The 12,843-nt window shown below is 41.8% G+C and overlaps 1 protein-coding gene across 2 annotated transcripts; it reads right to left on the bottom strand.

Annotated features, from left to right (window-relative positions):
* Positions 1-44: 44 nt before the first annotated feature.
* Positions 45-10,432, bottom strand: CCDC28A (coiled-coil domain containing 28A). Of its 2 annotated transcripts, XM_073337478.1 has the most exons (8): positions 10,328-10,432; positions 8,321-8,413; positions 7,468-7,664; positions 5,991-6,154; positions 3,953-4,107; positions 3,207-3,229; positions 1,253-1,311; positions 45-477 (listed from the first exon to the last, which is right to left on the bottom strand). In XM_073337478.1, the coding sequence occupies exons 3-7, from the start codon at positions 7,623-7,625 to the stop codon at positions 1,257-1,259; spliced, it is 555 nt and encodes a 184-aa protein (XP_073193579.1). In that variant the 5' UTR covers positions 7,626-7,664; positions 8,321-8,413; positions 10,328-10,432; the 3' UTR covers positions 45-477; positions 1,253-1,256. The 2 variants fall into 2 exon arrangements, with proteins under 2 accessions (XP_073193579.1, XP_073193578.1); XM_073337477.1 differs by having other exon boundaries at positions 45-1,311.
* Positions 10,433-12,843: the final 2,411 nt, after the last annotated feature.

Here is a 12,843-nt window from a genome sequence, read left to right as displayed (position 1 = left end):
AGACTTCACTCCCGCTATAGAACAAACGCACAAAAAAAATGGAATCTGAATAAACAGTTTTACTACACATTAGAACAAATGCACCACTGAGTGCACATTTTCACATGCCCTGGTAGAAGTTTTGAGCCATCACGTAATCAGTCTTTGCACAAACACAGGCTTTTCTCTATCCATGTTCAAGAAATGTACCAATTTGTATGGGATTTGGGCTCATGCTGCTACAAGACAGGAGCAACGATTCAGCTTCACGGTATGAAAGGAACATTGTGTGGGGTAAATTTGTGCTTGTTAGCTATGGGCCTGCTTTACCAACTGTGAATCCATCAGTACAACATCTTCAGTACTGAAATATGTATAGTAACGTGTGCTCCACAAAACTTGCCTGTAGAAGCACTTTTTAGGAACAGACCTCTTGTTACTGGGCATGTGTTGAAGGTCAGTGTTTATTATTGCAGACTCTCCCCACTCCTGAAATAACTAAAAATAGAGAACAGCCATTAACCCCCTGCCCCCCAAAAGGAAGACTTTACTAAACAAAAGTAGTTAATGGAAAGCAACGTAGTGTAGAATGGATTTATTACGGAGTGACACTGTTTAAATATTGTTGAGAATTCAAAATTGCCAAAACCAAATGACATGGACTGCCAGTATGTATTCCAATTCTAACTGGGTGAAATTTTAAAGTGGCTGACAGAGCAAGAGAAAAAACTGACTGTAAAAATTCTGATCATACAAGAGCTCTTTCTCTGACCATAATTAAACAGATGCTACACTTTTTAACATAGCGATTGGCATATTTTTAAATAAATTAATAAGCACTCATTTAATGGCAAACAAAACACACTAAAGAGTGTGCAGATTGTCTACATACTAGGCAGGAAGGCACCTACAAAAAATCTTCACTGCTATCTTTGTCAAAATTGGAGTAATGTTAGTGAACGTATTATATGTACATATATAAATCCAACAGACATATGAACAACACTGAGCATGTACTTTCAAGTTTTCCCCAAACACTTTTATATTAAATAAGGCAATAAAACAAAGCATAGCAGCACACCATTGCAGTTAGAGCAATAGATTCCAACCCTGATATATCGCAGTGCACAAATCTGCTAACAGGAATGTGTGAAAATAATCACTTGCATTTGCACTTTAATTCTTTGTTGTGGAAAATAAGTAAGACTCTAGATTCCATTGGAAAAATAAAGACATGACTTCTTGGAGAGGCCTCTAAATCAAAAAAACCTACACTTTTAGCTGGTGGAGGTATTTGGGATATCTTGTGCATCTGCTAAATGAAGTTTTTGTCTGGAACAAAGAGTTAAGAAATTAAGTTTTCATATGATAACACAAGAGATAATTTACCTTATGAATATCTGTATTATACCGGTATTTAATGTTTGTAGAGTATGATAGATTTGAGAGGACAGAAAAGAACAAAATATTACACATGGCCTGACATGCTGGAATATCAATACACACTGGATGCAATTATACACAAGGTCAAAGTTTACATGCCAGAGGAAAAAAACAGTATCACAAGTCATCTTAGTGCTAAGCACATTGTCACCAATTTAAAAATAAATTAATCCTCTTCTGTTTTATTGCAATTACAAAATAGCCTGATCCAAATATTTTCAATAAAATGTAAACAGTAAAAATGAAATACATATTTAATATTTTCCTTGCCTAAAAAAATAAGTTTAAATTTAGAGACTATTAACAAATCTTAAATGGGAAGATTGAAAGAATGGAGGTGTGCAGGTATTTAGAAGGGCACAGCCCTGGTCCTGTGCATTTACATAAGAAAATGTATTAAACAAGTCTCTTAGAATACAGACCATTCACTATTAATTTGAAGACATCTGAAATCCTCATTAGAATACTATCCTTATATTAAAAGGTGCTAACTCAGATCAGTTGCTTACATAATTAGAGCTCAATTAAGCACAGACATTTTAGAACCACTTTTTCTGACAAGGGCGGGAACAGTTATGCCATGAATTTCTGTAGATGCTGTAACATAGTAAATGTTTTATAGCAGGGGCTGATTTCACTTAATATCAGCAAGGCTGCACAAGAGTTTCCAATAAACCCTACTCAAATTCCGAAACATACACCTTTGGGACTGAAATATTTTACACTTGGCCTCTGGCTTGGTGAAACATTTTGGAAAGTTCTTATCTATCTCATCTACTTCTATTGTCCTTGTTATTGTTGTTTCTGAGCACCTTATACTCCTGGATATATTTATGTTCACAACACCCCTGCAATGTAGGGGAACACTATCATCCCCATTTTACAGACAGGGAAGTGAGGCACAGAGAGATTAAGTGACTTTCACACAGGAAGTAGGTATCACAGCAGGGAATTAAACAGTGTGTCTCAAGTCCCAGGCTGGTGCCCTAACCACTGGGCCATCCTTCAGCAATGGTTAGGAGGCTTACAAGAATGGAAATGACAACTTAAGGTAATGTATACAAAAATATAAATGTACGTTATTCAACTGGTTACTTGCAGTTGTTAATACTTAGGCATTTAACGGTAATGCTGCAGTTCTGAATTTTGCATATTTCAGTGATCTATGTTCTAAGTTTGTGTGCAAGTTTCCTCCTTTGACAGGAGCCCTAAAAAGTGTTGCGGAAAACTGAAGAGTATTAGAATTTTTTTGCCCTATCAGCAGCAGCAGGACAGAACTCCACTCCTGAACACTTTAGGAGGCATATTATTAGGCGTGGTTGCTCTAAAGTTCCTAGCCAAAGTGGGTAGTATATATCAAGGTTTGCACTCAACTGGCTAAACAGTCTTTTTTCTCAACATGTCCAGTCTAAAATTTTATACTTCAGCTATGACAATTTTAGATATCTGTCTGATGTACCTTTTTCTTTCAAAGTTTCAAACAAACAGTTAATGAAGAAATCTTTAAAGAAATAGCCTATGCACAAAGCTTTGTTTAGATCTACAGCAAACTACAGTTTGAGTGTTACACGAAAGCCATCTGTAAGCTAGAAGGATCTGAAAACATGACACACTACAGCCCTGAATGTCAAAAAGGAGCACTGTTGAAATCCTTTGAACTCTCCTGAGCTACAGAACATCTGTAAAATGTATTTTCTGGAAATTTAATAGTATAATTTTGGTTTTTGATCAACTCTTTATTACAGAAATGTTTACCAAAAAATGATATTTAATAAAAAGGATACATAGAAGAATTCAGTTCTTCCAGCTGCAATACAAATGAACAAAGTATGAGGAAAAAACACTAGTTATAATCAATGAAGTAAACATGTCGATAATACAATTATAAATGGTACCAGCACAAATTTAGGGTCTCTTGCAAAAAATTAAACAAACCCTTCATGATAGTACTGCAAGTTTAAAAGCAAGTGTAGCTCTACACTAGGAAGTTTTGAGAAATTAGATTTTTTGGATATTTAACAGTTCTCCTGTTTACCAAAAAAGGCACCAGAGGGGAAAAAAAGATTCATACATTTAGAATACATACGTCCAGATAATTCTCTCTGTCTAGTCTCTGATAGGTGTGACAGAGTATAGAAGGAAAGACGACAGGGAAAATGGTTCAGCTCACTGATGCTCAGGCTGGTTCTACATCAGCCTAAGCTCTGAGACAGTTTGCAGGACCTTAAACGCTGCTCTAAACTGCACAAACTGGTAGACACAAGGAATAATCTGAATAAGAGGGATGAACAAGGCACTTGTAGAGTTTCTCAAAATTAATGCAGAGGAAGTAGAATCCTGGGCAGATATGGGAAATATCCTGGGTCATTAGAATCAAGTTTTTCCTCAACACATTGAACCCTAAATTCCTAAGACCCTAAAGTCTTCAAGTTGTATAGAAAGAACAACACTGCTGGATCCCGTTCTTGAACCCAGATCTAGTTCTGTGAAGCAACTTCAGTGGAAGATGGTCTGTCTTGACTATACTTACATCTGATAGTAGCCTATCCAAATTGGAGTCACTGGCAAGTTTTCTTTTATCTTCAGGAAGTTCTTCCAACTCCCCATAGAGTTCCAAATTCAAGCGAGCTAGCTTCTCCTGCATTCCCCGCACATGTTCCATCTGTTCTATGGAACACTCATTTCCTGAACAAAGCAGATTATAAAGCTGTTATGTAAGAGTCTGACAATGGGGTAAGGAGCAAAGTCTAAGCTACTGCATGTATATCTTAGATGGATTTTTGTAGTAAAGAGAAAAAAAGTGTCAAATATCAGAAACAAATCCAATTACCTTCCATAGGACTCAGTTTTTCTTTCCATGTTTACTACTGTAACTTTTTAAATAAGAGCTTCTGTCCTTGTATTTGATCGTGTATTTGGGTCATGTGATATCAAGTGATATCAATCAATTTGGGGGGGAGGGATAGCTCAGTGGTTTGAGCACTGGCCTGCTAAACCCAGGGTTGTGAGTTCAATCCTTGAGGGGGCCATTTAGGGATTTGGGGCAAAAATTGGGAATTGGTCCTGCTTTGAGAAGGGGGTTGGACTAGATGACCTCCTGAGGTCCCTTCCAACCCTAATATTCTATGATTCTATGACTTCAATGGCAAGAAACTAATAATTTAACAAGGTGTGGTGTTCTCACCCTGTTCTGAATGGAAGATCTGCATGCTGGATATAGTCCACCTCTGCCCCATCTCTAAACTTGGCCTTATTTTTTACTTAAAGTGTCATCAGACTAAACTTTCTCACTAAACTTGGCTGTTCCTGGGGTTTCTCCTCCAGCACCTCATAACCTCTGACTCACAGACATGCCCAAACCATTCCTATTTAACCAAATTATAGCTAATTGGATACCCCGGAACTAATTTATGTACCTTGCAAAAGTACCTCCACATTTCTCTGCAGGGTTCAAGCACTTGGCAGAAGGAATGACTAAGCAGAAGAGCCCTGTAACCCCATGCAGAGCCCTAGAAACTTACACCTGTTGTATACAATATTATGATTCCACTTCAAGGTCAAAGAGAAGAGTAAGATGGGCTGAGCATGAAAGCAAATATTAATTGTATTAGTCCCAATCCTGCTCACACTGAAGTTAACGACCACACTTCATGAGAGCCATGGGCTTAGGTCCTAAATAAGAGCACTGAGCACTTTGATGCCATGCATGAGGCATAGGTTCTGGAAAAAACTCCATTGCAGAATTGAGTGGAGAGGTCACATGATATGCTTAGGTTCTAAAGGTAAGAGTCATCTGCATAGACCCTCAGTCAATAGTTCATGAAGCAGCGGCATTCTGACAATAGGCAAGAGTTTGCAGTGGTAATTAATTTATAGTACAAAAATTCACCCACAAAGAGGAAATAGGCATAACCTACACTCAGATTCTAAAAGCTACCCAATACCAACCCCTTTTCCTATCACCTTGACCAAGTAATATAGCATCACACCTTAAACAACAGTTACAAGGTGCAGTTCTATATATAAACTCTATTTCTGGCAAGATGTAAATTTGGCAAAAACAGAATTCAGTCCCCCAACATAAGACAAAATTTTAAACTTTTTAATTTTAATTAAAAAATTAGCGGGTATACAGTTTGAATTTGTTTCCTAGTTTGGAATTTATTACTTCATTTCATCAAGGCATCTTATTGCTTGGTTACATTTCCGCTAATATTTAACATACACAAAGTAGTTTTATACTTGATATTTTAAATCTACAAGCCAAGAAACTGATTTGTGTGTGTCCCATGATAACTGGAACACAATCTGTTAGCACACAAGCACTATGAAAGGGACTTTTTGACACAGCATAGACCCAAAGATAACCCTATGATTCAAAGGGTTGCTATCTCAAATTTCCAATAAAATAATCATGACCAAGTTAAATTTTACTTAAACAAGTATAGACTAACCTCTTGTCTAATAACGACTGACAATCTCTCTGTAACCAGCACATCTGTTTGCAAAAAACTGCTATCTTATATCTGTAAAAGCAACAGCTGGGTAAAGAAAACCGACATATTTACCAAATGCCTGAAGTTTGCCAGAGTGGAAATCATTTAGAAGGCTCAGAAGTCCCCTCTCCATCTCCTGAACATCTGATACATCTGTGAGAAAAGAGTGCTGTATTGGCGCTGCCTGTGCCCCTTTTCCTTCCCCTCCTGGAGGTTTGGCTTTTTCTTTTATTCCTCTGAGGAATGAAAGACATCTAATTTTACAGAAGGGACTACCTTCCTCTTCTTGCTCCTGCTGAAGAAGTGCAATGAAGGACTATCCTAGAAATCGGCCTTAAAAGGACAACGGTCGTGAACGTACCTATGTTAACTGCACCATCAAATTACAAAGCGTGGATCACAAATTTTACCTAAATATAAAGTGATCAAATTGCAAAGCCACTATCTTGACAATCTGATAATACAAAGCAGGACTCCAAGAATCTGCTTTCTTATTACCATTAGGAAGCACAGGATAATCCACTCATTTTCCTTTTAAAAGTATTAAGAAAAACCTTTTGACTTCACAATACTTTGATAGGAAGCAGACTCCTGGAACTCTACTTGGCATCAAACTAAGCCCCTGGGTGGGCAAGTAAATATCAAGGCAACCACAGTCACTGAACAGATATTAAAGCAGTAACAGGTATTGATAATGTATACATTCATATTAGCTAAGATTTTATAACTTGTCACTAGTTATATTTTTCTTCTATAAAACTGCATGAAAGTTAGCCAAGCAGACACATTCTTAAATACTCTGCATACAGTGCATGCTCATACAAGTGTGGAGAAAACTCAAGTGAATTCAATCTTTTTACTCAACTATTCCATGAGTAGCTTATCCTGATGTAAATACAGTTTTGTTGGCTGAATATAACCTGCAACTACTACTATAGTTTAGAAACTGCAATAAATTTCCATATGACCACCCCTTGTCAAGTCAGGCTAATAGCTTGGCCATCCACAGAAATGATTCATATATAAAAATAAGTTTAGGTCAAATTTAACAACAACAAAATATTGCAGTGATTACATTTCCCTCATATCTTGCCATATGCGGAATAATCCTGTTGTGTATTTTAAAACATTGAGTTGCACACAATGATAAATTATAGTCCATTCTCACGTCAGCTGCAGGATACTGTAGATTTCTAGAGTGGTACACCTTGCATTTTGGAGAATATATTTCTAGAGAAAACATTTTTTCTGAAATGCAATGGAGAAAGACTATCTACTGCACTTCTGAGTGGCAGATTCAGCAAGCTCTGCTATTCTGCTGATATTGGAACCTCCACACTAGATCTCAGTGTAGCACTGATAAAGTTAACTACTACAAAGATTGCTTAAGGATTTTGTTCTCATGCCTATTCTCTACTCACCTCTGCTTACATACATTACATACATAAACAGTTCACTGTTTAACCTCCAGCTAATACTTTTAGGCCAATAAGTCCAACTGTCTCTCCTTTTCCCAGCCTCAATGATTTGTAGAATATTAGGGACTTACCTTTTTAACTTTGGTTTTTGTGAATTTGTTTGTGGTGCAGGATTTGAAAATGCTGTACTTTTACTGACTGGCACAGAATTTTTCTTGGCATTAACAACCTGAGTCAGGTGACTACTGGATGATTTGGGGCTCCTCCTCTTGATTTTCCTTTCTTCCATTTCCGCTGGTTAACTATTGCGCTCAGACTAATTTCTTATCTTATGGAAGGAATTAAATAGTTAAATATCCATTGAAATGGCCAAACAAATTATTTATTATAAAGAGCTGTAGTGAGGCTCAGGTGTATTGTATAAGAGTCTAGTTTTTAAACCCTTCAAAGATCAGCAGCAACTGCTTTACCCAAAAACGAAAAACTCGATTTTCAAGATAAGCGGGAAAAGCCTGTATTAGCAGCAGCAGAACCAGATCACAAATCTAGGCCTTCGAAGTCAGCTGGAGCCCCACTAGTAACTAAACTATTCTACTACACTTAGGTTCTTTTACATGACTGGTGTCTACTAGAAATCACCCTTTCAGACACTATTACTCAATTATAGTCTAAGTAGAATAATCAGAGATGACTGAAGCAATTGTAATATTTACAATGCATTAATATTCTAGAAATAACCTATATGTACCCAAATAAAAACCACATCAGTATGGTTTTATAACAGCAATAAAGAGCTTGGTATATGGCATTTCCTGGACATTAATGACTAGGTGGAGCCAGTGCCCCTACAGCTGCTCTTCAATCTTTATTAGTTAATTCTGTCACTTCCTCAAAGTAGTCCTTCAGCAGTTAAAAAAAGCTCACACTGAAAGCACATGGGGTCAGAGTAAGAAAACTGAAAAAAGTAATAAGCCTGTTCCCTACCTGCGCAGCTTCCCGTTTCATCGGTTTCCTAGAGTGTTTACGGAAGTGACGTGTTTGTCACATGAGACCCCAGGTGCTTTCCAGTTCTACTTTCTGCATAGAAGTAGCAACATGAGCATTATATAAAAGCAAGCTGATATGAAATGTAGCAGTAAAATAAAAACCAGTATAACAAACAGCGTTACTTCATATGGAGAAAAACAGAAAGAGGGAAAAAGCCAGTCCCTTTGCCACTTAAAACTACTCCTCTATTTTACATGAAAACTTTCCTCTGTCCCACTTGGGGTTTCTGTTATTCATTCTTTCCTTCTCTTGGCCAGCCCTTATTTACAAGGAAGCAGCCTTGCTGAAACTCTGTCTTCAGGGTTGACGCAGACACCATAATGCACTGATCCAAGCCCGCTGTTTTCTTTCACTATTTATAATTACTGTAAATTGATGATCAAAATTAAAGGAATTGGGGATGAAGCAGCAACTTTGGACACAAGAAAAATCTTAACAGCCTGATTGCATAGGGGTGTCCCTGTGAGTTCATACTACATGCCCAACCATCACAGAAACGTTGGCTTCAGAAAGCATGAGAGCAAGGCCAGCAGTTCTGCAGGGTACAGACTGTTCTCGTGTGATTGTGTTCACAGGATGAGTGAGACATCCTGACACTGCCCGTGGATGTTGTTTGGGGCTCGTCTTGTGCTATGTCTGCTGTGATGCCATTTACCCCAAATTCAAAAGCCACAAGTCAGATTCATAGGTAGGGTTGGCAACTTTTGAATCCCACAAAACCGAATACCCTAGCCCTGCTCCTTCGATGGTTCCCCCTCCTTCGATGGTTCACTCTCCCTCACCCTCACTCACTTTCGCTGGGCTGGGACAGGAAGTTGGGGTGCAGGAGGGGGTGAGGGCTCCACCTGGGGGTGCAGGCCAGAAATGAGGGGCTCAGGGTGCAGGAGGGGGTGAGGGCTCCATCTAGGGGTGCAGGCTCTTGCGTGGGGCCAGGGAGGAGGGATTTGGGGTACAGAAGGGTGTTCCGGATTTGAAGGGGCTCAAGGTTGGGGCAGTGGGTTGGGCTCTGGTTGGACCGGCAGCTCCCAGTCAGCGGAGCAGCAGGGGGGCTAGGGCAGGCTTCCTGCCTGTCTTGGCACCGCAGACCACACCGTGCGTGTCTCGGAAACTGCCAGCAGTAGATCCGGCTCTTAGGTGCAGGTGCGACAGACGGCTCGGCTCTGTGCGCCGCTCTCGCCCGCAGGCTCTTGGCCAATGGAAGTGCTGAGCTGGTGCCGGGGGCAGGACGCAGAGTCCCCTGTACCCCGTCTAGGAGCTGGACCTGCTGGCTGTTTCTGGGGTTCAGGCACGCAAGCAGGACAGGTAGGGACTAGTTTGCCTTAGCTCCGCAGCACCACAGACCAGACTTTTAACGGCCCAGTCGGCGGTGCTGACTGGAGCCGCCAGGGTTCCTTTTCGACTGGGCGTTCTGGTTGAAAACCGGACTCCTGGTCACCCTATTCATAGGTGATGGGACCATGGGTGCTACCGCCCCCACTTGAAGTGGTTTCCACCATAGACAGGGGGTCACAGTTTGGTTCAAATGGCTCTCAGCACCCCCATTATAAACACTGCTCCAGAGCCCCTGGTCAGACTGCACCCAAACCCAAGAGGCTGCACGGCGGTGGGCTGGGGAGGGCACCTGGCTCAGGCGCTCCATCGCTCGGGCGCCACCGGGCGGCGGCGGGACGATGTAGGCGGGGACTGGTCCTGCTTTGAGCAGGGGTCGGCCTAGAACCTCCTGAGGTCCCTTCCCACCCTGACATGCTGTGACGTCTCCCCCGGCCGCGGAGGCTCTGGCGCGATCGCCGGGGACGGGGCCGGGGCCAGAGCCAGACAGCACGAGACTCTCACAGCGGCCCGCGACCAGCATCGCCCGCCCGGCGGAGGGTTCCGGGGCCAGTCCCCCTCACTCCCAGTCCGGGACCCGAACTATGTTCCCCCGCGGTCCGCCCCGGGCCCTACCTGCGCAGCTCCCCGTTTCGTCGGTTTCCGAGAGTGTTTACGGAAGTGACGTCTTCGTCACGTGATACAGCAACGCTTCCTCACACGGCTTTCGGTGGGCGCGCCGTGCATTGTGGGAGCGGGAGTGCAAGCCCTTCCCCCCTCCAGCGCGCAGCTCTGTCGCCGGCCCTGTGCCTGAAGGGCGTATAAACTACAACTCCCAGAATTCCCTGCGGCGAGAGCCGGAAGGGAGGACAAACCCAAACGGCCGCTCAGTGGGGGCGAGGGCCAGGAGTGTCCCCCGCCCCGGCCCATTTTAAAAGGGTTTGCTCCTCTCAGCCCTGTGACGCGCGCCCCTCGGAGAAGCGCGGCCCCGTCGCCAGGTTTACAGGGAGGGGTTCAGCGCGCCTTCGTGTTCAATGTGCGAGCCACGCCCCTCCCCAGCGCAGACGTAGCTGCCCCTCCCTTCCCCCACCACGTCGCGGGGCGGGAGTCTCCCGCGCGCAGAGTCAGCGCGCTAGCACGCGGTTAAAGAAACGTGGCGGGGTCGGGCTGCAGCCCCCACGCGCTGAGCGGCGCCCCCGAGGGACACGCCCCTTAGAGCATCGTGCGCCGCCCTGCCGAGGCCCGGCGTCACCTCTGGCTGCGGGGCGTGCGGCCGGCTCAGGCGGCGCGCGCGGGTCTGAACGGGCTGCTGTGTCCGTCGTAGCTGCGCGGTCCGTGACTCCGCACCCTTGTAGGGGGAGGGGAGGCGAGGCGAGGCGAGGCGCGTCCCCACAGTAGTTGTTTAATGACCGGACTCACTGAGATTCAAAAAATTAAAACTTCATACCCATTAAAACATATATTGTCAACGTCATGTTAAAATATACAAAGTAAATATCCTTAAATCAAACTACGTTCCCTCTTACTTTGCTGATCCATAAAGATTTGTTATTATCAATGGAAATAGTCTGTAGTTGGGTTGTGGGTACGGTGAAATCAATATTTACTGAGATTTACCAATAAAAGCAGATTCTCCCCACCCTAGTCTGGCACCTTAAAGACTAACAGGTTTATTTGGGCATAAGCTTTCATGGGTAAAAAACCCACTTCTTAAATCTGAAGACTTGAAGGTGCCACCAGACTCCTTGTTGTTTTTAGAAAAGGAGTACTTGTGGCATCTTAGAGACTAACTAATTTATTTGAGCATAAGCTTTCGTGAGCTACAGCTCACTTCATCGGTTTTTGTGGATACAGAGTAATACTGGCTACCCCTCTGATACCAAGTCTATCTGTTTTCATATCTGTAAAGCAGTGGATTAACTTTTGAAACAGTGTTCTGTTTTAGGAATAATAATTACTTTTCCAGTGCTACTATACTAATTATGTTTTCAGCATTTCTATTGTTTGTTTGTTTTTTGGGGGGTTGGTTTGGTGTTTGCATTTAGTAGGTCCTAAGAAGAGGAAGAGATAGGGCAGTACCAAGAGGCACTCATTGTCCTCTAATTTAATTATAAATTAATAAAGCCCCGAAATGATAAAGGATTTGCAGAAGTGTTATGGCATGTAACAGTTCTGTAGTTTGGAAAACTGCTAACAATAGCTTCAGGTTGTATCCTAGAAAATCATAGTTCCAAGAATATATTCCCCTTTCATATCTGCAAATGAGTTTTCTCTCTCACCTCAGGAAACAACCTGAACAATTCCAAGATAGCCATGAGAAGATATCATAGCATGTTTGAATCTTAAAATGGGATGAAATGGGTACTCTGAGAAATCTGAGCACTAAAATCTCTACAATTAAATTTTTGGAGAAAGTCTTGGGAATCTGGTTTTGGATAATCTAAATCATGAGAGAAGTCAGGAAAATAGATGTTTATTTTTAAATATTTTAATGCTGTGCCTATTTCTTAGTGCACATAAATCAGTCTGATTCAAAATGAAATCTATCCAGAACACATCACCAGATAAAGCAATCAATCAGTCTTCAGAACAGATCTGTGAAGAGGGTCAAAAAACATTAGATCTAGCATGTCTGTTCCTTACTGTTTTTGTCTTTTTTCCATATGAGAGATGTTATATTTTCATACGTTTTCATAGAGCAGAGATTTGGGTCTCAGGACACTTGGGTCCATCACTGACTTGTTGCTGTGACCTTGGGCAAATGAGTAAATCCCCAATCCCACATATTCTTATGTACATGCTTACATTTAAGCACGTGAAGAGTCCCGTTGAAGACAGGACTGTTCATTTACTTGAAGTTAAGCATGTGTGTGTTTGTATGATCAGAGCTTTAACCTTTCTGAGTCTATTCCATCTATAAAAAAGGAATACTTTCCCTACAGGTGTTGAGACTTTATATTTTGATATCTAGGGGTAAAATGGCCATTATTATAATTACAAAATCTGTTGATTTTCTGTGCTGCTTCAAGAGTTAGTACTTTACATGGTATTTACATTATTTCTGCAGGTATACATCACTATCATTAATGCTTTGTCACTCCTTCATTTAGTCATAATTTCATGCACCTTCTGCCGTGCTCCCCCCACCTGCC

Source organism: Lepidochelys kempii, chromosome 3 (genome assembly GCF_965140285.1).
Source record: "Lepidochelys kempii isolate rLepKem1 chromosome 3, rLepKem1.hap1, whole genome shotgun sequence".
NCBI lineage: Eukaryota > Metazoa > Chordata > Testudines > Cheloniidae > Lepidochelys > Lepidochelys kempii.
This window is presented reverse-complemented; position numbering and strand designations above follow the sequence as displayed.